Source organism: Xenopus laevis, chromosome 5S (genome assembly GCF_017654675.1).
Source record: "Xenopus laevis strain J_2021 chromosome 5S, Xenopus_laevis_v10.1, whole genome shotgun sequence".
In the NCBI taxonomy this organism is placed as follows: domain Eukaryota; kingdom Metazoa; phylum Chordata; class Amphibia; order Anura; family Pipidae; genus Xenopus; species Xenopus laevis.
The window spans coordinates 47,736,083-47,763,812 of record NC_054380.1 but is presented as its reverse complement, the minus strand read 5'-3'; the positions used below and the strand labels follow the sequence as shown (position 1 = coordinate 47,763,812).

Here is a 27,730-nt window from a genome sequence, read left to right as displayed (position 1 = left end):
TGCTGGTGTGGAAGTCCCCGGTGGAAATTCCCCTTTGCTTAGGGAGGGAGAATATTTGACTGTAAGCCAGAAAGCTTTGGGGTTAGTTTGCTGTGAGTACTGTTTAGCTAGGGAGTATTTGGTCTTTTGCAGACCGGCTGTCCGGGTTACAGGCTGTCTCATGGAGTTGATATATTTCTTTTCTGTAGATAACCATATCACAGAGGAGTAAGAACAATTAACCTTTCGTGTAGAAGCTAAGATTGAGCAGAACAACAATTTTCATCTATAAAAGGTAAGAAAAGAGTTTTAATCTATAGTACTAATATTGCTTTTACAAGAGACAATCTTAGGGGCTCAAATTATTTGCAGGTGCTGGTGTAGCACTGATGTGAGTTGTAGTTTTTCTTCACCCAGAATGCAAACAATAAATGCTTCTGTGGGTGACTAAGCATTGTTGGCACTTTTTGCTAAACTATATAGTTTTATCAAGAAATAATACATTTATATTTACCTAAAATTAGTTTATAGTTAGACTTTCTTTTTGCTCTGCACCTCTACCTAGGTTTTTTTTATTCTTCTGCTTCCACATTTGTTTTAGTTTATGTTTGGTCACTTTGCTTTTATTCCTTTACTTGTAGGGTTGCCGCCTGCTCTAGCCAGTAAAAATTATGCTTGTTGTCAATGTTATTAATATGGAATAAATACAAAATACAGGAAGGGCTGCTGCATTTTTTTTAAAGATGGCAACCCTAGTCACTTAAGTTGTTACCAGGACCTGTCTATGCATTTCTTATAGGTAACCTGCAAAATTGTTGTCTGGTATCTTTTCCACAAAATATAAAATATATAACAATATCTATTTTTCTGTATGGTATAAATAATATGACTTTCAGTGTGACATGCTTTATGGCTATTTATCTGCATCTACAGCGGTGTTGAATAAATGTAGGCAACCCTATTTGTCAGTGTGACCAGGGGCATAAGTACAAATGTGTTCCCTTATCACTTGGCACCCTGTACACTTACTTGTTACACCCCTACTTATGCTCTGTGTGGGCTTCTGCCTTGTGCATGTGGCTCTGGTGCTTTCTCATGCAAGGCCATAGGCAGCCTTGTGGCCCCTCAAAACTTATATGTTTAAATGAAAACATAACACTAAAAAATACCTTTTCGAGCTCTGTAATATAAAATGGGTAGATCATGGCATTTAAGCACAAGTGTCATAACGGCTGTAACCTGCACAATGTATTATCCTCCTATTTGTGTCTGCAAGTTATAAACCTACTTTGGGTGGATCCTGTTTCTTAATCTTGATTGTAGTGCTTATTATTCTACTACAGTATCAAGCCACTTTGGCGTTCCTTGGCTAATATAAGTGCTAATAGCATTTGTGGTGTACTGCAGCTTTGAGCCTTTGTTTTTGTTTTGAGCTGTGATCTGCAAGGCAATTCTGCCTTAGCCATAGTATTATTTATCTCTATGGACAGCAGTGCCAGAGTGGCAAAGGTTTTTTGAAGTTACTGCTTTTCACCTGAGCCCTGTTGCAATCAAAACACACCCATGTGCTTTAGGCTAATGACGCAACTGGAATTTTCTCTTGGGGATGAAAATATACCTGTGGTAGTGAGTACTGACAGTAAAGGTATCTGCCGGTCATTACATGAATTCGGTACTGTAATACTGTACTGTCTGTACTGTTCTGTTTATCAGTTGTCTAGATATTACTGCTCTGCCATTAATCTAATATTTCAAGCACACATTTAAAAAAAAAAAACACTAAGGTAATGTGTTTCTAATGTGCAGAGTTATTGAGATCTCGACACAGATGATCAAGAAAAATCCTGCACCTTTTAAATACATTGCATTGGAGATTGAATAATAATTTGTCGCTTATGCAAAATCGGTACTATTTGTGGGCAACTAAAATACCTTTCCCTTAAGAAAAATGAGTAATAAAACTTCTTCCATCTTTGCTCATCTAGTTTCATAGTTAGATAAGATAAACACAGTTAATATGGTTGCTATGCTGCCATGGGAATGACCAGGAAAGGAAAATTACAAATTATGATACAATGTACTTTCCTTTTCTGGTCATCCCCAGGCAGCATGCTTAAAACACAATGGTAAATACCTTAGCAATAACAATAAAGGAAGGAAGGAAAAACATATTAATGAATATTGAAAATGTACTGAGATGCAGACAATACAGTCTGTCCAGATAGAACAGAGGCTGCAATACTTCTTGTTAAGGCTAGGGCCAGATGTTAAGCATTCTCTGCAGGCAGAGAATCCCCTAACTGGCAGGGCATATTTCATCAGATTTCAGCAGATTTACAATCCAACTGCTGTGAGTTGTCTTGGATGTGGACTATCCTTTTCTTTACCCTTGTAAAATACAAATACATTTTCAGATTTCCTTAGGTTCTTTGTCTTGCTCTCATGTACACCTCCAAACATCTTCCCTAGGAAAAGGAATTAAAATTATAGGTTTATTGAGATGAAACCTAGTCACGACTTAAAAAGAAATGATGGCACATGTCAACCTCATGAAATACTGTATGGGGTTCCTCTGATGATAATGCCTACTCTCCTGGCTGATGTTAAACCCATCTGGAACACAGTCATCAAAAACCAGAGAGAAATGTCCTCTGCTCAAAAGATGCATGGAACCTGCACTACTAATGGCACAAGTCCTTTTAATTGATGATTGGTAATTCTGAAATAAAATTTTAAAAAAAGACTATTCTGCTCATTTCCTGTCTAGAACAGAAGACAATGGCAGACACTTGAACCTTAAGACTGTAGAAAGAAAAAAAGGGTCAGTCTCTTCATTGGTCCAAAACAAAAATCGATTTACTTGAACGACGGAGTGCTTATTTTAAATTATTCTGAAGTTTTGCCATCACCCATATGCTTGGTCCAGTCACATCAAATGCAAAATCTCACAATATCACATGAATTTACCATCCTTCTATCAAGTATGCATTGTGATATCATTAAATCAAAATTATGCCTTAGTGCGGGAATAGTGTAGAAAGCACTTGAATGCAGCTACCAGCTGTTACTACAGTCATATGAAAAAGTTTGGGAACGCCACTTAATTCTTTGGAGTTTTGTTTATCATTGGCTGAGCTTTCAATGTAGCAACTTCCTTTTAATATATAACATGCCTCATGGAAACAGCAGTATTTCAGCAGTGACATAAAGTCTATTGGATTTACAGAAAATATGCATCATAACAAAATTAGACAGGTGCATACATTTGGGCACCCCAACAGAGATATTACATCAACACTTAGTTGAGCCTCCTTTTGCAAATGTAACAGCCTCTAGACGCCTCCTATAGCCTTAGAGGAGTGTCTGGATTCTGGATGACGGTATTTTTGACCATTCGTCCATACAAAATCTCTCCAGTTCAGTTAAATTTGATGGCTGTCAAGCATGGACAGCCGGCTTGAAATCATCCCATAGATTTTCGATGATAATCAAGTCGGGGGACTGTGATGGCCATTCCAGAATATTGTACTTCTCCCTCTGCAAACATGCCTTTGTAGATTCCCAAGTGTGTTTAGGGTCATTGTCTTGTTGGAATATCCAACCCCTGTGTAACTTCAACTTTGTGACTGATGCTTGAACATTATCCTGAAGAATTTGTTGATATTGGGTTAAATTCATCCAACCCTCTACTTTAACAAGGACCCCAGTCCCTGAACTAGCCTCACAGCATCATGGAATCTCCACCAAATTTGACAATAGGTAGCAGGTGTAACTAAATTTTTGTCTCATCAGTCCAAAGCACTTTGTTCCAACATGACTGTGGCTTGTCTGAGCTTTTGCATACAACAAGCGACTCTGCTTGTGGTGTGAGTGCAGAAAGGGCTTCTTTCTCTCTTTCTCATCACCCAGCCATACAGATGTTTATTGTGCAAATTGCACTGAATTGTAGAACGATGTACAGATACACCATCTGCAGCAAGATGTTCTTGCAGGTCTTTGGAGGTGATATTTGGGTTGTCTGTAACCATTCTCGGAATCCTCTGCATATGCTGCTCCTGTATTTTTCTTGGCCTGCCAGACCTGGGTTTTACAGTTCCTGGAAAATGAACAACATACCACTGTTATATTTTTTGTTGAAAGTGGAGTAACTTATGATGCAGGCTAAGAGGGGTTCCCAAACTTTTTCATATGACTGTATGTAATAAAAAAATAAACATTTCACTTGTATCCTTTCAGTTATACTCTCAACTCCAGTAAAGCTGTACAAAACCCTTATTTCTCATCTTGAGTATTGCAGACCCTACTCCTCGTTGTTCACATCCTCACCAGCTGTTTCCTCACAACTGTGGCTTCTCAAGAGAGACATCTACTACACATTATAGTGTAATAGTGTCTAACAGATCAGATAAAGCATCAAAATAAAATGCAGATAAAGATAATTCATTCATGCTCTGTGCTACTATGAGAAGCAGCTGCAAGTTATCTCAAGAACTTTAAGAGCACGTTTGTTTTTCCACTGTGTATTTATGCCAGCAAAGATAAACTGATCCACTTCATTCCACACCTTGTATGTGTGTGCACTGCCAGGCATGGGATCAGATTTGGATTGAAAATGCATACTTTATTTTATTCTGTATATATACCATGCTCTATTACTCTTACAATATTCCAAATGTGCAAGGACAATGACACACATAGCATTTTGCTTCCTACTAATTGTTGTGGTGCAAATTATTTTGCCATTGTAGGTGCTGAAAATGGTTGCAGTTAAAACATTCAAATCATGTTAACAGGCAAATCTTTGTACATATTTTTTCATTGCCCTAAGATGCAATGTACAGGAAAATGTTAACTGTAAGCCTTGAAACCCACAATTAAATCTTTGCTTTTAAACAGCAGACTATAACTCTGCTCAAATTAGGGTAGCCTAAATGAGGCAGATATCAACCAGGCAAGTTTGAAAATCATGTTGGACAAGAAGTAATTTGGTGAATTGCGTACCTTGTCCAATGGGACTCTGATAGGTCTCCATAGCCTCATTGTTTTTTTTGGCCTTAGCTCACAGTGCCAAATCAGGCCCAGAACATTGAGAAACCTCACCAAACGAGCAAGTCTGACTGTGTATGTCTATTTTTATTGTGAGAGAAACACCACAGCACAGTGTGGTTGGTGTTGATAATGTTAGCTTCTTCACTTCTGGTGACTATGCTCACTGGTGATCATAGCCAACCACCAACCCAACTAAGCTGCCCTTCATTTCCAAAGAAGCATGAAGAAAGGGATAGATCTCAGGCACCCAAACTATATAGTTCAGAAGGGGACAGATGGGCCTACAAAGAGCGTCTACTTGATCAATATAGGTTTAAGTGTTTCATTCTCATTTTGCAAGAGGGCATTGGAAGACATACAATTAATCTAAAGAACTAAACATGAGACACGCAATTTGTTACATTATATTTACTTATAGTAAATTAAGTTTAATTGTAGTTAAGCCTAGCAATGATGAAAACAAAAAATTCAATGGGGATTTTCTGGGGGAAGTTGATACATAGTCATACTATATGCTCGACTAAATCTGGATATTCTTGCTCTGAGAATGTTCAGTTGCACTTTCACTCTTACTACTTGTCACATGTTTTTTTAGCAACAAAGGCAAATTGTATGGTATGTATATCTATTTGTGTATATTTTTATATAACAGTACTGTGTATACAGTGCTGTACATTTTAACAACACATAAATAGTACAAACAGAGGGGCGAATATTCCAGCATATAAATGTAAAAATGTGAGTACTTTATGGAAATGCTCAGTTTTGCTCAGAAATTAGATATCGAAATTATTTTAATTCAGGGAGAGGGAAACTTTTATTACTCCAGCTCTTTAGCAAAACATCTAAGCCTAAAAGGTGAAAAGCTAACAATCCCTGCTTACCTGTCAGAAGTTGTGTGTGTGTGTATGTGTATATATATATATATATATATATATATATATATATATATATATATATATATATATATTAAATAAAATATATAGTACTTCCCCTAAATAGGACTTTCTTATGTGTAATATATCAGTGACATCAGCCCTAAATGACTTTTGTGAAATCCCAGAAACTTATAGTCACTGTTTTGTAATTAGAGGGGAATTCTTCATTGCTTTATGTAAGTAGTAAAAAAAAAAGTATATCCTCAAGGTACACAAATGATAGCAGTTTTTTTATTATTGTTCCTTTACTCTTCACAGCAAGATGGCAAGCCAGCAAGGTCTCCCACAAGATTTGTACATGAGTAACATGCTGAAAGCTGTGAAGATTAGAAAAATGGCTCAAAAGGATATTGTCCGACACAGCAGTGGAATCATCCACCATTTTGAAACTATGCATCGGTATACAATTGAGCTGTTTATGATTTGCCATTTTTGCGTACAATTCCAGAAGATCTTGCAAAAATCTCTTGTTGACAGAGCGATGCAAATAGCCCTTGAATCCCATAAAAAACTTAATGCTTGCAGAGAAGTAAAAAAACTAATCCCCTTAAAGGCTCATGGTAAGTAATATTTATATCTTATCTTTATAAATACTTATCAAACATCTTATGGAATATCTAAATGTAATACTGTTTTTGTTTTCTATGTTGTAGTAAAGCGCCAGTTGTCCAAATTTCATTTTACCATTCCCTGCTTGACTTTTTTTCCTGTGCTATTTAAGTGTCCTCAGGACAACCTCTTTGCAGTTGGAAATGTGCTGTACATAGAAGCATGTTTTGCATTATCTTTTGAGAACGGCAACTCTCAGAAACCCTTTTAGGGGCTGAAAGGATGCATAGAGTTTTAGACTACAGCTGATTTTGTATGGAAGGTGATCTGAACTGTAGAAGTTGTAGATTTTACAAAAAAATATTTTGTACATTTTCTTACTATGCAGCTTTCCATTTTGTTGGTCTGGATATTTTTATCTAAATTGTATTTGGGTACAGGGAAAGGACTTATATGGATGTGTGATTTGCTGGTGTTAAAATGTATACTAACATTATAGCCATTTGAAGTGGATCTGTCATAGACATATTCCCTGTTCCATCTTGATCTTCTGTTCTGTATTGAAAAAATATTCATCAGTGGCCCTGGAAATATGCCTCCTTTGCCCTGATTACAAGTTGTATCACATGTAATCATAGCCTCTGACCAAAATAACCTTGATTTCACCACACAGTGACTCATCAGCAGCTCCTTCACTGTCTGTAGTGCAGTGCAATCATGGTCTGGGGATGGGTGGGGAAGCTCAAGCAGCTACAGAAAAATACAACTGCCTTTTACCTGCCCTAGGCATTCGGGTTGGTGCCAGAGTCTCACCAAACTGTTATTTTGGGTCACTTCGTGGCAACTTGGGCTGAGGTCAGCCAGTCAGTAGTGCTCGCTCCATCTGTGTATCACTTTCACCACCATCATCACAAATATTGAATTTGCCAGTCCTGTCTTGAGTCTAGTTATTAAAATCCATTCCAATGTTGTTTATTTTTTAGGTTTATTAATATGTTCTTGTTTGTGCCCAATTATGATTTTTTTCAATATTTTTTTTAGTTTTAAGGGGTCAGTGGTTCACCTAGAAGTTGAATTTTAGTATGTTTTAGGGCAGAGACACATGTGGAGATTCGGGAGATTTACTCGCCCGACGACAACTCTCCTCTTCTTCAGGCAACAAATCTCCCCAAACTGCCTTCCCTCCGGCTAGAATCGAAATCGCCGGCAGGATGGCACTCGGAGCACTTCGTTTTCTGAAGTCGTCCGAAGCGACTAATCTCCCCAAATCTCCACGTGTGTCTCTGCCCTTAGAGTGGCCATTTCTTTGGTCTTCATTTTTTATAGTTTTTAATATGCCTTTTTTCGTCTGACCCAGCTTTCAAATCAGGGTTTACAGATTATACCACCAGCAGCCCATAAACTATTGACTACAGTTTTGTTGTTTTTAGTATTTATTACTTTTCTTGCTTTTTAGGTCTCTTCTACTCATATTCCTATCTCTCATTGAAATCACTGCCTGGTTGCTAGGGTAAACAAACAGACCTGTTAAACCAGACCTTTAACATCAACCAGAACGCTGTTAAAACTGGAGAGCTGCTGAACAAAAACACTAAATCGTTAAAAACCACAAATAAAAATTAAAGGCCAATTGCAAATTATCTCTGATTACAACTTTCTACGTCATACTAAAAGTTAATTTAAAAGTAAACAGCCCCTTTAATGAACAGGGAGCTCCACTTCCACAGTTCCACAAGTACAATTTATGTTTTCTGTAGTAATTATACTGGCACATTTCAGTTATGTTTTATTAAAATCAGCTGGCACTTTGCCCAGGGCCCAGGTTTTAAATTGGCCCGCATGAAATAGTCAGATCCTCATGTACTTGTCAATATGGAGTTTTTTTTAGACCAATAACATGCATCACACAGAGAAACAATGTGAACAAGAGTGAATCACCCCTCCTCTGATTGAGGAAATAAGTACAACCTAAATGAGGAAGATGATTAATATAAAAAAAATAAAATTTGCTAAAAGTTTATACTTTGCTAAGTATATGCATTCCACAATTGCCTGGCCCTGCCCCTTTGGAAAGTCCAGTCTGGTTAAGTATTGAGAAGGCAAAAAAAAACCCACTGCAATAGATCTTTCACAACTTGTCACATTGCTAAACCCTGGGAAATTCCAGACAACAGGGAATTACAAAATGAATATGAATGAATAAAAAATTACTATCTTTGTTCTAGCTATTATAGTAGGGAAGGGAATTTACCTGGCAGAATTGTGACTTAGATTTGATAGATTTATTCAGCAACATAATTCTTTGCATATTTGCACAGCAGTGCAATTTGTATTTTTGTGTTTACCGGTGTTCAGTTAAAAATCGTGTACATTTTTAATAACTTGTTTCTACATCACATCAAAATGTCATGGATTTTTGTACATTAATTTTGTTTGTAAATTATATGCAAACAATGAATATCTTGTTCAGTATTTCTAATATTTAGATTTGTGTTTATTTCTGTGAAGCCGACCAAGGCTGTGTGTATATGTGATTAAACATGGGTACCCACAATTAAGATGTACCCATGTGTGTCTAACATTGATACCTGCATTTGGTTTGGGGAACCTGACCATTAGCATACCTCCCAGTTGTCCTGTTTTCTGCGGGGCAGTCCTGATTTTGACAGCTCAGCCCACAGTCCCTGATTTTTATTAAAAAGTCCAGAATTTCTCTTTGATCTCCTGCACTGATGCCAGAAAAAGATACAAAGAGGCTTTTAGCAGAGAGCCCAGAACAATTGGCACCTGCACTTCGATACATTTGTAACAATTTAAGATAAGCGAATACAATTGTAACTATTTAAGATAAGTAGGTCTTTTGAGATAACTGAGCATAAAGGGCAATTTCACCTTCATTAGCAAACTGTTATAACACATAAAATATTGCCCTTAAACTCCCCGAAATGTTTTCAAACTTTCATAACTTGCCAAATTTTTTCAAATGGACATGGTAATTAGGGGGAGTGGTGACAAAATGGTCAAACATTTTGCCATGGCAAATATTTTTGTCCCTCTTTCCATTTTTCACATGCTGTGGGGTTTGAATTAGCATGACTATATGACATTTAAACTGAACAATAATATTAATTTTATGTCATAAATTTGACATAAATTTTATGACAGGGTTGTCCTTAGAATGATAACAACAGCAGTCTAGGTACAACAGGATTCATTTGGTAAATACGCCAGATAAGCATATTCTCGGATATGCCCACTTTAAGTTTCTCTGGGCAAATTATTGGATCACAGCACTGGGAATAAGGCTATTAGAATGAGGACAGCTTGAACGAGCTGATGTGGGTCTCACCCCTATGGGATCTTAAAACCTGCCTGATTGATAACTGGACAATTTTTGGCCAGATATTGGTCAAGCACGTCCTTTGGCCTGGCTGTAACTTTGATCAGCCTGTGTATGCTTACCTCTACACACCTTGCTCTAGGTGTGATCTTTGAATAGTTTGGTAAACATCCAGCCTTTTGAACTGTTACAGAGGTGCTCAGAAATCGCATTTGTTTCACATAACCTGTGTTGTATGTGAATTAGGGCCTCATGGGGCCCCTACACCTGCTGGGCCCCCCTGCGGCCATAAAATCTGCTTCTTCTGCAGTTACAGCACTGGCCATGCACATGTGTATGTAAGTTGGATTATAAATAAATGAGCAAATATAATGTTTTTAACTGGGTTCTCGTTATCTAGTGAAATTTATGGTTGTATTTATACAGACATTTATAGGCACAAAGGCGCTCGTCCTACATAACACTCAACAAATATATATATATTAACAAATATACTAAATTGGGTAATCATACTTAATGTGTCTATATATATATTGCTTCTGTATAGGTGATGGTAACTGCCTCATGCATGCCACATCCTTGTATATGTGGGGTGTCCAAGACACTGAATTGGTACTGAGGAAAACCTTGTACAATGTTTTGAGGACAACAGATACTCGCAACTTTAAATTTCGTTGGCAGCTGGAATGTGTCAAATCCATGGAGTTTACTGAAACTGGACTTCGCTATGATACCAAAGTAAGAAACCAAGCCAGTCTGTATTCTTTCCAGATTAAGTAACGTTTTCCAAATACAGCAGGAGCTGTAACTATGGATTCATGCTAGAGTTGAAGTTTACGATTTTATTTTTATACTATATGTGTCAGGTACCTGCCCTCACTTGAAGCAATTTATAAGCAATTTATATTATAAATTATACTTCTAACAAAAAAGCTATATCATGTATCTTTACATGTTACAAAAATACTTAAAGGAGTTGTTCTCCTTTAAATTAACTTTTAGTATTAGTGATATTCTGAGATAATTTGTATTTGGGCTCCATTTTTTATTATTTGTGTTTTTCAAATTATTTAGGTCTTTTTTCAGCTGTTCTTCAGTTTAGAATTTCAGCAGCTATCTGGTTTCTATGGTCCAAATTACTCTAGCAACCATAGTGGTTTGAAGGCAAGACAGGACTATGGATAGAAGAGTGCCTGAATAGATAGAAAATGAATACAAAATAGTAACAATAAAATTGCCACATTACAGACGTAATGGACTACAAGGGTCAGTGATCACCATTTAAAAGCTGGAAAGGGTCATTTGATTGTGGTTATTCTACAAAATACTAAAAGTTAACTTGAAGGACAACTGTTTTTGTATTTGCTAACTATTACAAATAAACTATATTTTGGGATAGACATCTAATTAAGCATTATTTGTAAAATGTGCATACTGAATCTAGTTTTATCCATAGAACTGGGATGAAGAATGGGACCAACTTGTCAAAATGGCATCAACAGAGACATCACAGGGCCAAAATGGTCTCCAGTATAATTGCCTTGAAGAAATACATATATTTGTCCTCTCTAACATCTTACGGAGGCCAGTTATCATTTTGGCTGGTAAATATGCTAGTAATAAAACAAAAATGTGTTTATCCTGTAGTGACTGTGAAGATGTTTAAGCCTATGGAACTTAACCTTTATTCCCCAGCTAGGGATAAGCCCTTTAATGCTAATTTATGAATAAAACACACTGAAACAGAATAGTGGGTGAAAGTCGGCCACAGCTTTATTTATACTGTATATATTTATTTAACTCCCGATCCTTGCCATTTCAAAACGTATCTCGTTAACTGTCAAGTATATGACCTTATATATCTTACCCCCCGAATGCCGGCCACTGTGTGCAGTGGGCATGTGGTGTCGCCTTTTATACTAGGCCGAATACAGGCAAAGGATCAATAACCGCCACGCTGTGACAAGAACACTGAAATCCAACAAATATACATTAAAATGAACAACATCAGACCTCGTCCCCTTTTTTTTTTTTTTTAAAACATAACACAACAATGGAATCATTTATCACTGGGTGGGTGGGCGGGAAGTTGTGTCTGTAGCTGCTATGGGCGCCAAGAGGAAGCTCAGTGGGAGGCGCTGCCTTATAAGGCCGTTCCTGTGAACAAGCGCGCATGCGCACTGCGCGATGACGTCATCCCCCCGTTCTTGCGCTTGCACAACAACGCCAGGCGCCAAGACGCCAGGCGCAAACACGCTGGCGAATTTTCGCCACTGTTTAGAAAGGGGAAATCCCCCTCCCAGTCAGTAGCGCTTTCGCTACTTGCTTCAGCGCTGCTCAGACTGTGAAGATGTTTAAGCCTATGGAACTTAACCTTTATTCCCCAGCTAGGGATAAGCCCTTTAATGCTAATTTATGAATAAAACACACTGAAACAGAATAGTGGGTGAAAGTCGGCCACAGCTTTATTTATACTGTATATATTTATTTAACTCCCGATCCTTGCCATTTCAAAACGTATCTCGTTAACTGTCAAGTATATGACCTTATATATCTTACCCCCCGAATGCCGGCCACTGTGTGCAGTGGGCATGTGGTGTCGCCTTTTATACTAGGCCGAATACAGGCAAAGGATCAATAACCGCCACTAGGAGTTCGTGTAATCCTACACCGAACTCCGACCTCCACCCAGAAGAGAAATGGCTCTCCCTACACCATCGCGCAAGCCCGACAAAAATATATCTAGACCGGCCTCATTAAGGTGAACCCCGTCAGCTAACAAGGGGGTATCCGTTTCCAATTGCCGGTGCCGAACCACCACCCAGCCCTGGCTACGCACAAAACGCGAGATTCTCTGATTAAGCAGGGTGCGGGATCTATCAACCGCAGCAACATTGCGGGCACCCCTCCACGCCAACCGGGGCACCAACTCAGACCAAACTACAACCAAATCCATAAAAAATGGGGGGAAACGAACCATATCGGATTTTATGAGGGAAATAAGCTCAGCTACCCGAACTTGGCACAAATCATTACCCCCAGCGTGAATTACCAGTACCAGCGGGCCATCATAAGCTCGGCTAAAGCGAACCACCTCAGGGAGTACTTGTAGCCACCGCATGCCACTGATGCCTCGCCAAATCACACGTGTGCCGGAAAAACCAAGCTTTTTTCCCCCTGGACGATTCTCCGCACGCAGTGCCGCTCGACAGATGTATGAGTGCCCCACCAGAAGCACCACAGGAGATGATCCGCCTGTAAAGAAAATTCAGTTAGTAAGAAGCTGTGGTTGAATGTATCCAGCATAACATTTCGATTTCCAGCTGCCTATGCACTTCACCTGATCCTCACTCAGGCCCTGAACACTAGCCTCCGTGGCTGCCCCTATTCGAAAGGAATGAGTCCCAAACTCCCTGGAGTTGAGCCCCAACGCAGTCAAGCATTTCTTAAAAATAGTATCAAACTGATATCTAGTCAGAGGTGAACCATCCTCATGAGACAAAAAACACTCACCCTGCTTCCGAACCGCCGCAAATGCGGTCGCAAGCCTTGCTGGGCAAGCTACGTCATCAATTGCCGAAAGAGTCACCCAAGTCCCTTGCCCATAGATGTCCGTTTTAGATTTACGGATTCGGAAGCGGATGAAAGAGTTACCAAGAATAACGTCCTCCGCCTGGAGGCCACCTGGTTTGACCTTACTCATGGGGACCAGCTCGCTGATGCGAAGAGCACCAAAAAATGCCAGGCTAAAAGCAGTTTGAAACAGGGAAATCTCATAAGGGGAACTAACTGCCTGCTGCAGACCCAAAATTAACTGTCGTAGCAGGGCAAAAGAGACGGGCCGGCGGCTCTCCCTGTTAACTACTTCCTTCTTCCACCCTTTAAGCGCCTGGGAAATTACAAAATGTTTCGTCACGTCATGCCAACCCGCCAACTTAAAATAAAAAGCGAGCCCCGACAGACGTCTCTGAGCCACTGCGGCAGAATAGCCCTCTGCCCTCACCTGTAACAAATAATCTATTGTGAGTTGCAGCCTGTCAGCGTCACTGGCTAAGGACCTGCCATGCCCCATTTGTACCCACTCAGTCCAAGCATTACCGTAACCCTTCCATGTCGCTGCCGTAACCGATGCCTGTATCAAACTCATAAATTCGTCTCCACCAGGGGCCACAGGGAAGCTGGGCATTCCGTACCCTCCTCGTCCGCCTCGGGAGCCAGCAGTCGAAACCTGGACCACTGAAAACGAGAAAGAGCATCAGCAATGGAGTTGACCTTCCCTGGAACGTGCCTAGCACGAAACCAAATGTTATGGGCTAAGCACAAATACACCAAATGTCTCAGCAAAGCCAAAACAGGAAGGGAGGAGGAAGATAACCTGTTAATGCAATGCACCACACTCATATTGTCCGTCCAAAAACAAATCTTGCGATTGGCCAGGCCGGGAGCCCAGAGCTCAAGGGCAACTACGATGGGGAATAATTCCAATAAAGTTAGGTTCCTGCAAAGACCAAGCTCGAGCCAGGTGGCTGGCCAAGGACCCGCACACCAGGATTTCCCAAGTACGGCTCCAAAACCAGTCGAACCAGCCGCATCAGTGTATAAGGACACCTCACTGTTTTGGACCTCCTCACCCAATAAGCAAGTATGGCCGTTGTAGATGCCTAGGAAAGAGTGCCAGACACTTAAGTCCTCTCGCAACTGTTTAGTAATGCGAATGTGGTGATAGGGCTTTTCAGCACCACGAGTGGCCAGAGACAGCCTTCGGCAAAACACTCTGCCCATAGGCATAATGCGGCAGGCAAAAACCAATAGCCCCAATAATGATTGCATTTGTTGAAGTGTCACCTTTTTGCAGAGTCGAGCCACCGTGATGGCGTCCTTCAATTTTTGCAATTTGTCTTGTGGCAACCGAAAAACCATCAAATTGGAGTCAATTTCTATGCCCAAAAAAGAAAGAACCGTAGTGGGGCCTTCGGTTTTATCCAAAGCCACTGGTACCCCAAATTTTTGCATGAAAAATTGGAATGCGTTCAACAACGAACCACACACCTTGGAAAATCGGGGCCCCACAAAAAGGAAATCGTCAAGGTAGTGCAGCGCGGAATTGAACCCCGTTTCAGTACGTACTACCCATTCCAAAAATGAGCTGAAAACCTCAAAGTACCTGCAGGAGATTGCGCAGCCCATAGGTAGGCACATATCATAGTAAATAGCATTGTCGAAATGACACCCCAGCAAATGAAAGCAATCATTGTGGACCGGGAGGAGCCGGAAAGCTGATTCTATGTCTGACTTAGCAAGGAGCGCCCCTGAGCCGGCTGCCCTAACCAAGGAGACAGCCCGATCAAAGGAAATATACGACACTGCTGCCGCCGCTTTGCTAATCCCATCATTCACAGATGTACCCTATGGGTAAGACAGGTGGTGTATCAACCGGAATTTTCCGGGTTCCTTCTTAGGTACCACGCCCAAAGGAGACATCCGCAAATTGGGAAAAGGCAAATAGTCAAAAGGGGCGGCTACCCTGCCAAGCTGGACTTCTTTAGCTAGTTTCAGCGCAACTACCCCCGGGTTGTCAACGGCACTCTTCAAGTTTTCAGCAAATGTAGGAAAGGGCGAGTACTGAAAAGGGATGAAAAATCCATAGGTAAAACCAACTCTAAGTAGGGCGGCTTCCTGCTTCTTGGGATAACTGTCTAACCACGGGGACATCCTTCGTACGCTCACTGGGGTCCTCTGGCTTACCGGAGCCAATACGGGTAGTAGGTCTGAATTTCTTAAAGCATCGGAGTGCCGAATGGGCTCCTCCGCAAGTGGAACACTCGTGTTTGAACTTACAAAGGCTGTAGAACCTGCAGTGTCCCTCATTAAACAACCAGCAGGAACCGGGGCGTCTAGTGGCCGCTGCACTGGGTGCCCCAAGGGTATGTTGTGCAGCGGGATATTGAAAGGGTTGTGACCTCTGTGAGGTCATCAACCGAAGCCAAACATCAGTCGCCTTGCTATCCCAACCCAGATCCGGTTTAAGCGCTAACCGCCTCCTGAACTCCTCGTCATATCTCCACCACGCAGCGCCCCCATGTGTCCTGTAGGCCCCATAGATTAAATCCAAGTACACGAAAAGCTCAGAACATTTATTGGGAAATTTTTGGCCCACTACACAGGCCAGCACCGAAAAGGCTTGTAGCCAATTTCCAAAAGTCTTTGCTACTTTTACTTTTCTGTCCTCAGGCTTTTCAAAACGCCTCTCCCGGTCAACTGTGGGCTGATCTGGTGAAATTAAAGACCATATGTCAATATATTCATTGCGCCAAATTTTTTCCCTGATATCAGTGGATATATGGCACCCTAATGGTGTAACACCACAAAAATAGGAGTCTTTCAAAGGACAAGTTAAAGAGGGTTGGGATGCTGCCGAAGCAGTTCCTAGTAAATTACCCATAATGGACCGCAAAGCATTAAGGACTTCCGAATTACCTTTCAGCTGATCCCAAGCACCCAAACAAGCATGCTCACCTGTATGCTGTTGTACGCTGCTTGGCAAAATGCCATCACTTCCAGCCTGTAACAATGGGTTGGGAACCGGTAGAGTAGCCGTTGCTGACTGTGGTGCAGGAACTGTAGTAGCTGCCTTCCTCTTAAGGCGAACAGAGTCTCTCTCCGGGGAGGAGGTGTCTCGTGCGCGGGAGGCGGATGAGCTGTGGTCACTGTACCCCGGACCGTAGCGCCTATGCCTGGAGGCTCCCCTATTGTCCAAAAACCTATCTGGGGACCTATCAGCACTATAATGACGTTTACACCCGCCAGAACCTTGTGATGCAAGATCCCTAACCGCTACTGACCCTCCCATACCATGTGATCCCCGCCTGTCTAGCCTGTACTGGCTTGAAACCCTATGTGCAGGGAGTGAGGCCGGAAGCCGGGAGCCGGGATGGTATAAGGGAGAAGGGTTAAATAGGGGTGGAGGAGATTGATGAATCACAGGTGTGAGTACAGGCTGAGGCCTAATGGCCTGTGATGGTGCCGTATCAAAATTGGGCAGCTCTCTTTCCTCAGAGCTGTATGCCATGGAATCATGAAGCTCCTCAACTAAATTAGCCCCTGGGCCCCCCATCACTGTGCGAACCCCAGTTGGTAGGCCACCACATGGCCGGGGGGAGGGGGGGATCACGGAAGGCGATGGGGAACGACTTTGCATATGCCCTTGACCACAACTAACATGACCTGGGGAGTGTAAACGTGACTGCAATCCAGCTACGGTTGGTTCTGCAGATGCATGAACTTGTGCAGTCACCTGTAACTGTGGGGCTGTTACTGCCGGTGTAGAAGTTACCACCGGTACTAAGGCTGGCTGAGCTCTCTTACGAGCTGTAGGGGGACTGGGGCTTAATCTAGTGGGTGGGCGAGAACGGCGAACAGGGCGAGCCCTGGTGCCTCTTACCCCTTCTCTCCCAGATCTGCCTGCTGCCTTATCTTTTCCAGTGTAGAGGAGGTTCTGCAACCACTCTGTACCCTCTTGTGCCATCCTAGCCTGGATCTGCTGCAGAAGTGCGTCCTCCATTTCAGAAGTTGTGTCTGTAGCTGCTATGGGCGCCAAGAGGAAGCTCAGTGGGAGGCGCTGCCTTATAAGGCCGTTCCTGTGAACAAGCGCGCATGCGCACTGCGCGATGACGTCACCCCCCCGTTCTTGCGCCTGCGCAACAACGCCAGGCGCCAAGACGCCAGGCGCAAACACGCTGGCGAATTTTCGCCACTGTTTAGAAAGGGGAAATCCCCCTCCCAGTCAGTAGCGCTTTCGCTACTTGCTTCAGCGCTGCTCAAAAATTTTACTAATTTTTCACCCAGGTAATGCTCATATGGGGGAATGTAATAAAAGTCGCAAAGAGCAAACCAATTTGCACAAAAAAGAATAAAAATTAGCATTTTGCAGATTTTAATTGCGAATTTTAGTTGCGCATTGGCCACTTTTAAGTGCTTAAAGGTGTCTTTTATTACACCGCGCACTGGCGCAAACTATGAAATTCACAAACATTGTTCCACTGTTGTATGTGGTCGCTAAACAGTTTCCAGGTTCGCAAAAGTTATATGAAATCTGCAAAATAAATATTTGTTCACACGAATATTTTTTCATTACTGACTTTTATTACATTCCCCAAATAGTGTTTTAAGAAACTGTTTTGTTTCTTGATATTTATGGGCAGATTTATCAAAATGTGATTTTAGAGCTTAATAAGTAAAAAGTCACCAACGTTTTATTCATTCCTATGGGATTTCGAGAATTTCAACTCCCCATCTGATTCATACGGTTCTAAAAACTCACATTTTGATAAATCGGCCCTTATTGTTCAAGTGCACTTTGCAATTGGTCCTTTTGTGTGTGTTTTTTTCAATTAATGTTGATAATAACTTTTTGAGTTTTATGTATTATTATATTCTTTAATTGCCTTTAGCAATTTGATCAAAATAGTCAATATGTCCTAAAATTAAGTATGTAAAATCCAAACTGTTTTCAACATACATGCAAAAGAAAAAGCTGCCTTGTTCTGAATAGCCCAGGATCAAGAAGTTTAAAAGTCCTTGTAACATAGCTGCAATATAAAGTTCTCAAAAATAAACAAACCAATGCAACATAGTACTTATATAAAAACAGATATGACTAACCATATAAGGGAAATGTTTAAAAAAAAACAGTGATTGTACCAGACCAATACAGCATAATCAAAATAGGATATACTCAGTAGCGTCACTAGAGGGGGGCGGGCCCTGGTGCGTGACGCGCAGCCGGGCCCCACCCCCCTCCGTATGGCCGCATTTTCAGTGGCGCACGGGCTGCCGGGGGGGCCCTGAGGGGGTGCGGGCCCTGGCCCGCTCGCACCCCCTGCTCCCCCTGTAGTTCCGCCACTGGATATACTTATTAAATACACAATTGCACAATTACACCTGCTGATTGGTTGCTATGGCTTATAGGTCCTGGGCAAACTTAGGCTTCTAACAAAAAAATCATGTTTCCCATAAGGCAAACACATATATCAGATATCAGAAAAATAATTTATTTTATGCTAGATTTGGAATGTCGTCCATTTTGTTCTTATCTTACATACAGAGATTATTGTGCCATTTTGGGCTCATTATATTACACTGAAATCAAACATGGGGTGTAGTGCAGCAGGGTTTAATGTCCCTTTAAGGTACATTTTAGTAGTTTATAGAATGTCTAATTTCTAGCAGCATTTCAATTGACCTTCAGTTTTTTTTCGATTTTATAGTTTATGAATTATTTGCCTTCTTCTTCTGACTCTTTTCAACTTCCAAAAGGGGTCACAGGGGCCCCATGTAAAACGAAAAAAAACTTTTCAAGACTACATATTTACTGTTATGGATACTATTTATTACCAGTCTCTCTTATTCATATTCCAGTCTCTCATTCAAATGATGGCATGGTTGCTAGGATAATTTGAGCCCTAGCAACCAAATTGGAAAAATAGCAAACTTGCATATTTGCACAGCAGTGCAATTTGTATTTTTGTGTTTACCGGTGTTCAGTTAAAAATCGTGTACATCACATCAAAATGTCATGGATTTTTGTACATTAATTTTGTTTGTAAATTATATGCAAACAATGAATATCTTGTTCAGTATTTCTAATATTTCGATTTGTGTTTGGAAAAATAGCAAACTGTAGCTAAATAACTCAAAAAACACAAAAATTAAAACCAATTGCAAATTGTCTCAGAATATCACACTGCATCATACCAAAAATGTATTTAACGGTAAACAACCCCTTTTTTTTTTTAAATAGAAAGTTTCAGTTTTTTTAGCACATTACCCATTGTCCTCTGTTATCTGTATTGCTTTAAAAAAAGAAAATCGGTGCAGCAATCCAAAATCTGAATAAAACCCTTTATCAGGTAAATGGTAAATATCTTAAAATGACCTGGTTAAAATCATTAAAATCATTTTAACAACTGAGGTACATGTGTCCTTACTCCTGCAAAGTACACTGTACTGGTACATACATGTCCCAAAAGACTCTTTTTTTCCTAAAAGTCAATGTCATGTTAAAAATATTCTGTACCTCATTTATTAACAGATAATGTAATGAGAAGTTTGGAATCTGGCTCCAGTTTTTCTCCTCTTAATGTTAGTGGAATTTACCTACCTCTTCACTGGCCAGCAAAGGAATGCTACAAATACCCTGTTGTTCTTGGATATGACAGTCAGCACTTTGCACCCCTTGTGACTATGAAGGACAGTGGGCCAGGTATATTACATATTACATGTAACAATGTTATTGTAGTACAGGTATGGGATAAGTTATCCAGAAACCCATTATCCAGAAAGCTCCGAATTACAGAATGGCTGTCTCCCATAGGCTCCATTTTATCCAAATAATCCAAAATTTTTAAAATGATTTCCTTTTTCTCTGTAATAATAAAACAGTAGCTAGTACTTTATTATTGGAAGCAAAATCAGTTTATTGGGTTTATTAAATGTTTACCTGATTTTCTAGTAGGTATGAAGATCTAAATTACAAAAATAACTGTTATCCAGAAAACCCCAGGTCCAGAGCATTCTGGATAACAGGTTACATACCTGTATAATTCTTATAAAATGCAAGTCATCTTATATCATATGTCCAGCTTGGTATCAACATTTGAGGATTGTGAAGATGACCGCTTTTAACTCTTGTAAAAGTAATCATAGAGTGCTAAGGATGCAAATGTGTGAGCATGCGTAGGAGAACAGATAGAGCATGTGGGTCTGTAATTACGCCACTGAAAAAGTCTGTAAAGCTATTCAGTTTTATGTATGTATGTATGTATGCATGTAATATTAGTTTTCATGTTCATGTACAGAAGGTGGTGATGCAATAGCTCTTTCCTAATGATCCTGCAGCAGAAAAATAAATATGGTGACTCCTATTGATTTACATAAATGCAGACATGTAGGAGGGGCCACAGGGCCGGGGACTAGACTTTAATAATTGAAAAATTGTCCCCGTTTAACTTGATGTAACTCAATTTATTCTATTTTTTTAAATTCATATTTAAAAAAAAAACAGAGATTCGGGCAGTTCCACTTGTTGTTAGTGACGACGAAAACTTTGAAGATATGAAAGTCCATTTTTTAACTGATCATGAAGAGAAGTCAAAAGAAAAGCTGATAAAAGAATATTTATCGGTCTTGGAAATCCCTGTACAGTGCTGGGAAAATGGAACAACCCATTTAATAAAAACTGCCAGGTAAGTTATACTGAAGTTATACTGAAGTACACACTGAAAATGCCATAATATGCAAGAACAGATGATAAAGCCGTAGCTGGTTCATTTTCCTGTGTTAGGAATAATTCAGCAGTCTTTCTTATAAGCCTTTTTTTCTGAATTCACTGTACATTAGAGTCCTACAGCGGGTCGGGTACCCGCGGGTTACCCGCAAAAACCTGCGGTACCCTGTGGGTTGCGGGTAGGAGTTCCGGGTGCGGGTATAGATGTGGGTTGTCGGTTCTGTGGGTTTGCAGGTCGCGGGTCGTGCCGCGGGTCTTCTCAATATCGATTTTTACTCCTTTTTTCTGATCACGCCTACTCCTGATGACGTCACTTTCGGGTTTACAATGACCGCACTTCCTGTTTTACTCCTTTTTTTCTGATCACGCCTACTTCCAATGATGTCACTTCCAGTTTACAATGACAGCACTTCCTGATTCTTGATGGTCAGCGGGTCGCTGGTCCGGGTTGCGGATAAGGTACTTGCTGGTCGGGTAGCGTGTCCAAGCGGTTAAGAATGCGGGTAGCGGGTCCGGGTTGTGAATTGCAGGTTGTGGGTATGGGTTGGGTACAGGTTCCAAAAAAAGGACCCTCGCAGGACTCTAGTGTACAGCACCTTTTTACCCATGATCCACATTCAAATGTTAAAAGTTGGAGAGCAACACAAAGCATGCAAAAATGTCCTGGGGGTGACAAATATGGGCTGTAATTGGTTATTGGTTGCACCTATGTGGACTTGCAGTCTTCAGGAGGTTCTGTTTAGCAGTACACATGGTTTTTATGCAACTAAAGTTTGCCTCCAAGCCTGGAATTCAAAAAGAAGCACCTGCTCTGAGGCCACTGGGAGCAACATCCAAGGGGTTGGTGAGCAACATGTTGCTCACGAGCCACTGGTTTTGGTGGTCACTGCTGTTCAGCAACCCATGCCGTTTTAGTAAAAACAGTACAGTCCATCCATACCTTTTCTGAGCAAATATTTAACTGGATTTGTAGACTAGTACAAATTAGAAGATCACTTCAGATGTGTCTGTTTGCTATGGGTAAATGCACTGTTTATGTTAATAAATCAGCCTCAGTGGGGCTCATTTATAAACTTCGCATAGAGCAGAATGATTCGCACATTGAAAGTATTTGCCCTGGTCATGGTTATATTTAAAAAGCTTGATGAGTGGTGTACTTAATGTACAAACAGAATTGCTTTTAAAATATGGCGAAAAATGCAAATTGTGAGCACTCTGCGTCTGAGTTACGCCACAACTTTGGTGGTGGAGAAAATATTGCAAAACAGTTTCGTAAATTATGAATTTAAATACTGTCAACACTATTTTCGCGCACAACAACGTCGCACACTGGGTGCATTCAGGCAAACACCTGTCTCATTTGCGAGCCATTTGCGAAAATGTATTCACAATGGGCACAGCAGTGCAATATTTTAGTGTTCAGGAAAAAGCATTGAGGATACATATGCGCTGCATGAGCTTTATAGATGACTCCCAGTGTCTCCACTCGCAAGAACAATTTAGTTTCTGGGGGTTTGAATCTACGCATTGTACAATTTATATCTTGGATTTCGGTCGCTTGTATGTTTGTTCATTTTAAAGGGTGGTCCCTATTGACCTTTTGTTTTTGTTTGAAGGCTAGATGAAGATAACTTACCTAAGGAATTACATTTAGTGGATGATTTTGTGGAACTAGTCCAGCATGAATATACGAGATGGCAAGAAACTGATCAAAACAAAAGTAGAAGAACCAGACTTGAAACTCTCCTTCCCCAGCTTTCTCTTGTGGAAGTGAAATGCGAAACACCCAATTGTCCTTTCTACGTGTCTGTGAACACGCAGCCTTACTGCCATGAGTGCTACCAACACAACCAAAGGGTGACTAACAGACAGAAGCAAAAGAGCGAATCTGTTGAACATAGTTCAGAATATATGGTTCCCTTTGAACAAATAGTAAGTGGTGAGTCAGTGACTGGACATGTCTCTACCCTTGCTACTGCTCCCAGTCTTTTCCTCTACAGTGAAACTACAGCAATGAAATGCAAAACCCCAGACTGCCCCTTTACGTTAAATATACAGCTTAATGGACTTTGTGAACATTGCTACAAGGCAAAACATCACTTCCCTGTTAATGCTGTGGGAATGTCAAGCAGCACAGATATAAAGTGTAATTTATGTTTTCAGGACACCAATAGAACTTTTAATGGCATTTGCAGTGCTTGCTTCAAAAGGACTACAGAGCATTTCACCAAATCAAGTGTCCCTCTTAAGGCGAATGAGACAGCGGATCCTGTTGATCTTTCTAGGAGTCTCATACCTCTGTCAGACCTGGAGGGAGGCCATTGTGATTCCCAAGAATGCATTCCTTCTTCCCAGTCTTTGGTGCTGTATAATATAGAGAAAAAGACCGAAAACCGGAAATGTAGAAAAACAGGATGCCCCTTTTTTGGCACAGTACAAAATGAAGGATTTTGTACTTTGTGTTTTTATGCATTTCAAGAAAACAATGGTAAGTCTTTTATTAATATTTCATAGTAATGTTGTATTATTTATTTCCGTGGGTAATTTTGAGCATTTACATGTTATACTTTCAGACATCTTTTAACAGTTTTCCCTTTAGGGTACTGGCATCCTAAAAATAGACCTATTGCTATGTACTTGGACTTCTATAAGGTCAACAAACAAGGGGCCTATTTATTAAGCCTCAAATTTTTCTAGTTGACTTAAGAGGAAAATTCCACATTTTTAGAGGGAATTTAACAAAATTTTAAATTTATTATGCTCTAAAACTGCTAAAAACTGTCAAAGTCATATAAATGTTAATGGCAGATATACCTTTCAGAATTGGAAGATGTTTTTTGCTTTCATGATTTTCAAGGGTTTTAGGCTGTTTGACGCTGTTTGACGCTGTTATTTTTTTACTCTTGAGACAGTAAGTAAAGGCTGAATAGGTTGTAAAACATACTTTTTAGAAATGCTGATGTGACCACATAAGATGCCTAACTTTTTGACAGATATAGCAATATGTTTTGTTTTTTTTTAAATTATTTGTTTTCCTCTTTTTTTAACTCTCTTCTATTCATATCCCAGTCTCTCATTTAAACCAATGCTTGGTTGCTACTGTAAATTGTATCCTAGTAACCTGAAATAATAAAAAAAGAAGACCAGTTGAGAATTTTTTCAGAATAGCTCTGCATTATACTTAAAGTTGTTTTAAAGGTTAATAAAGGTACAAAACTTGCAGGGGAGAATGAAGTTCCTTCATAGGAATATGGCCTATACAAATAGTCAAAACTCTTCTTTTATTTAATATTTTACCATTTTAGATTTAAATTTTTAATACGCCATTTCACAGTTTATGATAAGATGCAATATCTGTGTATTAGGCTTAGTATTTTTATACATGCCATGGAACTCCAAATTCTAATATCCTCATACTTTACAATAGGCGGTACATAATTAAATATATTATCCTTTTTGTATACAGCAATTGCATATTCCATGGTGCTTTAAAGAGTTAATTAATATCGCCCCCACATCATGCACTTACAATGTAAGGTCCTTACTACTAGTATTATAATACACACGTTTCAGTGAGTCATGTGACAGAATTTACATCCCTAAGCACTGATTATAGCTGATGACATCACTAAGTACTGTTTAAAAGCAAATCATTTACAGGATATTCGTGGTTCTTATGTATTTTAATATAATAGATACTATGCAAATAATTGAGCTAGAGCTGGGGCATGCACAGTAGTGATTTTTAAAATATATTCACATTGGACAATGCTTATTTTGGCAAATACTGCCATATTGGAAGTAGTTTATTGAATTGGATCTTCCTTCCTATTTATAAATACTCATATACTGGAAAAAAATTCTTAACTTTTTAAATTATTTTTAAAGCCAGCACAAGAAGATCACCAAAACTCCTTCCACTTGTCAACCAATCCAGTGCGACTACCTTTAATAACTTGCCTTGTTGCTTAGGACGGGAATGCAGCAGCTTGGGGAGTACACTATTTGAAGGATACTGTCAAAAATGCTTTCTTGTAGCCCAAAGACGACATCAGGCATGCAGTGGAGAAACAGAGGTAAGGGAAATTGTACTTTTCTGTACTAAAAATATTCATTACTAGTTAGTTATTGTATTGTTGCAAATTTTTGCCCCTTGACGTGTTTTTGTAAAGAGTCCAACAACAAAAGATAAATCTATTGAGAATCACCCCTGGTTCCACAGTAAATTATTAGAGATTCAAAGAGTTGGGTGTGCTTCCATCCGTACAATACCATTCAAAAATATATATATATTTGGGCTCTTTGGTACAAAATATCACAGTTGACTTTCCAAAAATACAAAAAGAAAAAATATGGAGTGCTCCCTCTCAATTGGTTCATTAAAAGCACATGTGGCTGCAGTAGAATGATTCTACAGCAGCCACGTGTGCTATTAATGAATTAATATACAGTGTTTTTACTTTTTGAGAGGGAGCACTCCATATTTTTTCTTTTTGTATTTTTGGAAAGAGACTGTGGTATTTTGTGCCAAAGAGCGCAAATAACTCGGGGAGGTAATACCAACAGATGCACATATGGCAGATAAATAAGTTTCATTAAATGTTATTTATTTTAATACATTTATGGTAAAAATTGTCCCTTCTCCATAAGCTCATGCTATTTAACTAACTTCTAAAAAAAAGTATACTTTATTTTTTACACAAACATACTTAATTCCACATATTGAAAGGAATATATGATAGTCTAGAAAAATGATAATGCTAAGAAACTCAGAGCTTTCAAATAAGCTTATGCCAAAAAGGAGATATTTTAAATCTTGGCCCAGCTTAGAAATACAATTGTATATTTGGAAATTTTTACCTAGGAGAAACTGCAGGGTAAGGAGTTATCCTCCAGTTGGTGGTAGAAAAGAGGTAGCAGACTGACTGTCATCAAAAACAACCGATTAGAGGTTTTCTTTTTAACTGCAGATCAGAATATCATACCTTTCTTGGCTATCAGAGCTAGAGAAGTTTATCCCCAAAACCACGTAGCATTTTCAAGAATGAAATTCAAGTAAGGCAGATATCCTGAGGTCTCCATATTAATTAATCTCTTTTAGGCCCGTGACTGCTTTTAGTATCATATATTGAGTAAGGGTAGGAGGCTGTATTTAAATCAGTTCTAAATAATTCTAACTAAGTTGAGCTATTTTCCTTTCAGATATCTGGACAAAACAGAAGAAAAAAGCACAGTACTTCTGGCACTCAGGTGAAGCTTTGTGCCAGAAACATCTGCAGCAACTGTTTAATATGCAGATCTGATGAAATCTGTGATCAGTGTAGACCCAAGCCTGGCTCTCATAGGATAACTGTAGAAAACTCTCCCAAGCAGCGCTGCTGTGCACCAGGCTGTGATCACTATGGTAATAACAAGTGTAAAGGTTTTTGCAATGAATGTTTCCAATTTAAACATACTTATTGGGAAGGGCTGGAAAGGACTGGCTCAAATGACATGTAAACCCCACATTCTCCTACCTTATATGTAAGTTGAGCACATCTCCCCCATCTGGACTGCAAAATACCTCTCTGTTTACCAGCGCTATCACATTCTCCTAAAACAAATAGCAAGTGGATAAGAGGAGAAGAAGGAATCCTAAGTGATTAAGTGGATGCTGTTAATCTTTTAATAACCGGAGTGGTAGGTTTTCAAGGATTCACTGTTAATTTTATTTTGTGGAGGGTTTACACGTCCTTTTTAAAGACTGAATACTACAAAGATGTGCCATCCACAACACTTTTCACTAACAATGCAAGACACTGGTTGCAAACTTTAAAGTAAACAATGGTGACTTTAGCTTCAATATTTTTTTAATTTATGTAAATACATGATTGTAGATTATAAAGTGAAATTAATTATATTTTAATTTTTCAAAGCATTCTTTTAAATTTGTTCTTAAAGAATGTTTTATTTTTTTATCATTATTATTCATTAGCTGTCTATTGTCATTTTTTTATATATATATATATATATATATTAATGTTTGTTGCGACTATCAGATGGTATTCATCAGGATTTCTTAGTTTGAGATAATACTAAGCAAAAACAAATCTCATAACCATATTTCACCATCATTTACTTGTGGTCCTTCCAACCATACAAATGTGCTTAAGTTTACAAAGGGTTATGTAAGATATATAATAAAACTGATAAGAAAAGTTTCAGCGTGTCTTTCTATGCAAACTTCAACAGCACTTTAATACTATTAACAATGATTTATGTGGGATATTTGCCTGAAGGATATTAGATAATGAGATGCCAAGTGACTGCTATAATGATGGTGAAACAGAATTGGCACACTTCATAACTTGGCATATTTTTGAAGATTCACAAAGCAAAGTAAATATGACACATTCAACTTTCATTGCAAATTGATTTTGGTGAAATTTTATCAAATTTGGTATTTAATTTTTTAATAAATATTCTACACTGTGAAAAACAACCAGCCTATTGGGTTTATTTAATGTTTAAATGAATTTCTAGTAGACTTAACCCTTTAAGTGCCAAGAACGTAGCTCCTACGTTCTGGCTTAAAAAGGCTCTAAGTGCCAG

General features: G+C 39.5%; 1 protein-coding gene across 3 annotated transcripts; it reads left to right on the top strand.

The window, feature by feature from the left end:
• Positions 1-27,620, top strand: tnfaip3.S (TNF alpha induced protein 3 S homeolog). Of its 3 annotated transcripts, XM_041564028.1 has the most exons (10): positions 1-92; positions 189-274; positions 6,225-6,526; positions 10,403-10,593; positions 11,312-11,459; positions 19,946-20,116; positions 20,918-21,098; positions 22,756-23,627; positions 25,028-25,215; positions 26,342-27,620. In XM_041564028.1, exons 3-10 carry the CDS (start codon positions 6,229-6,231, stop codon positions 26,636-26,638), a joined length of 2,346 nt encoding a protein of 781 aa, XP_041419962.1. In that variant the 5' UTR covers positions 1-92; positions 189-274; positions 6,225-6,228; the 3' UTR covers positions 26,639-27,620.
• Positions 27,621-27,730: the final 110 nt, after the last annotated feature.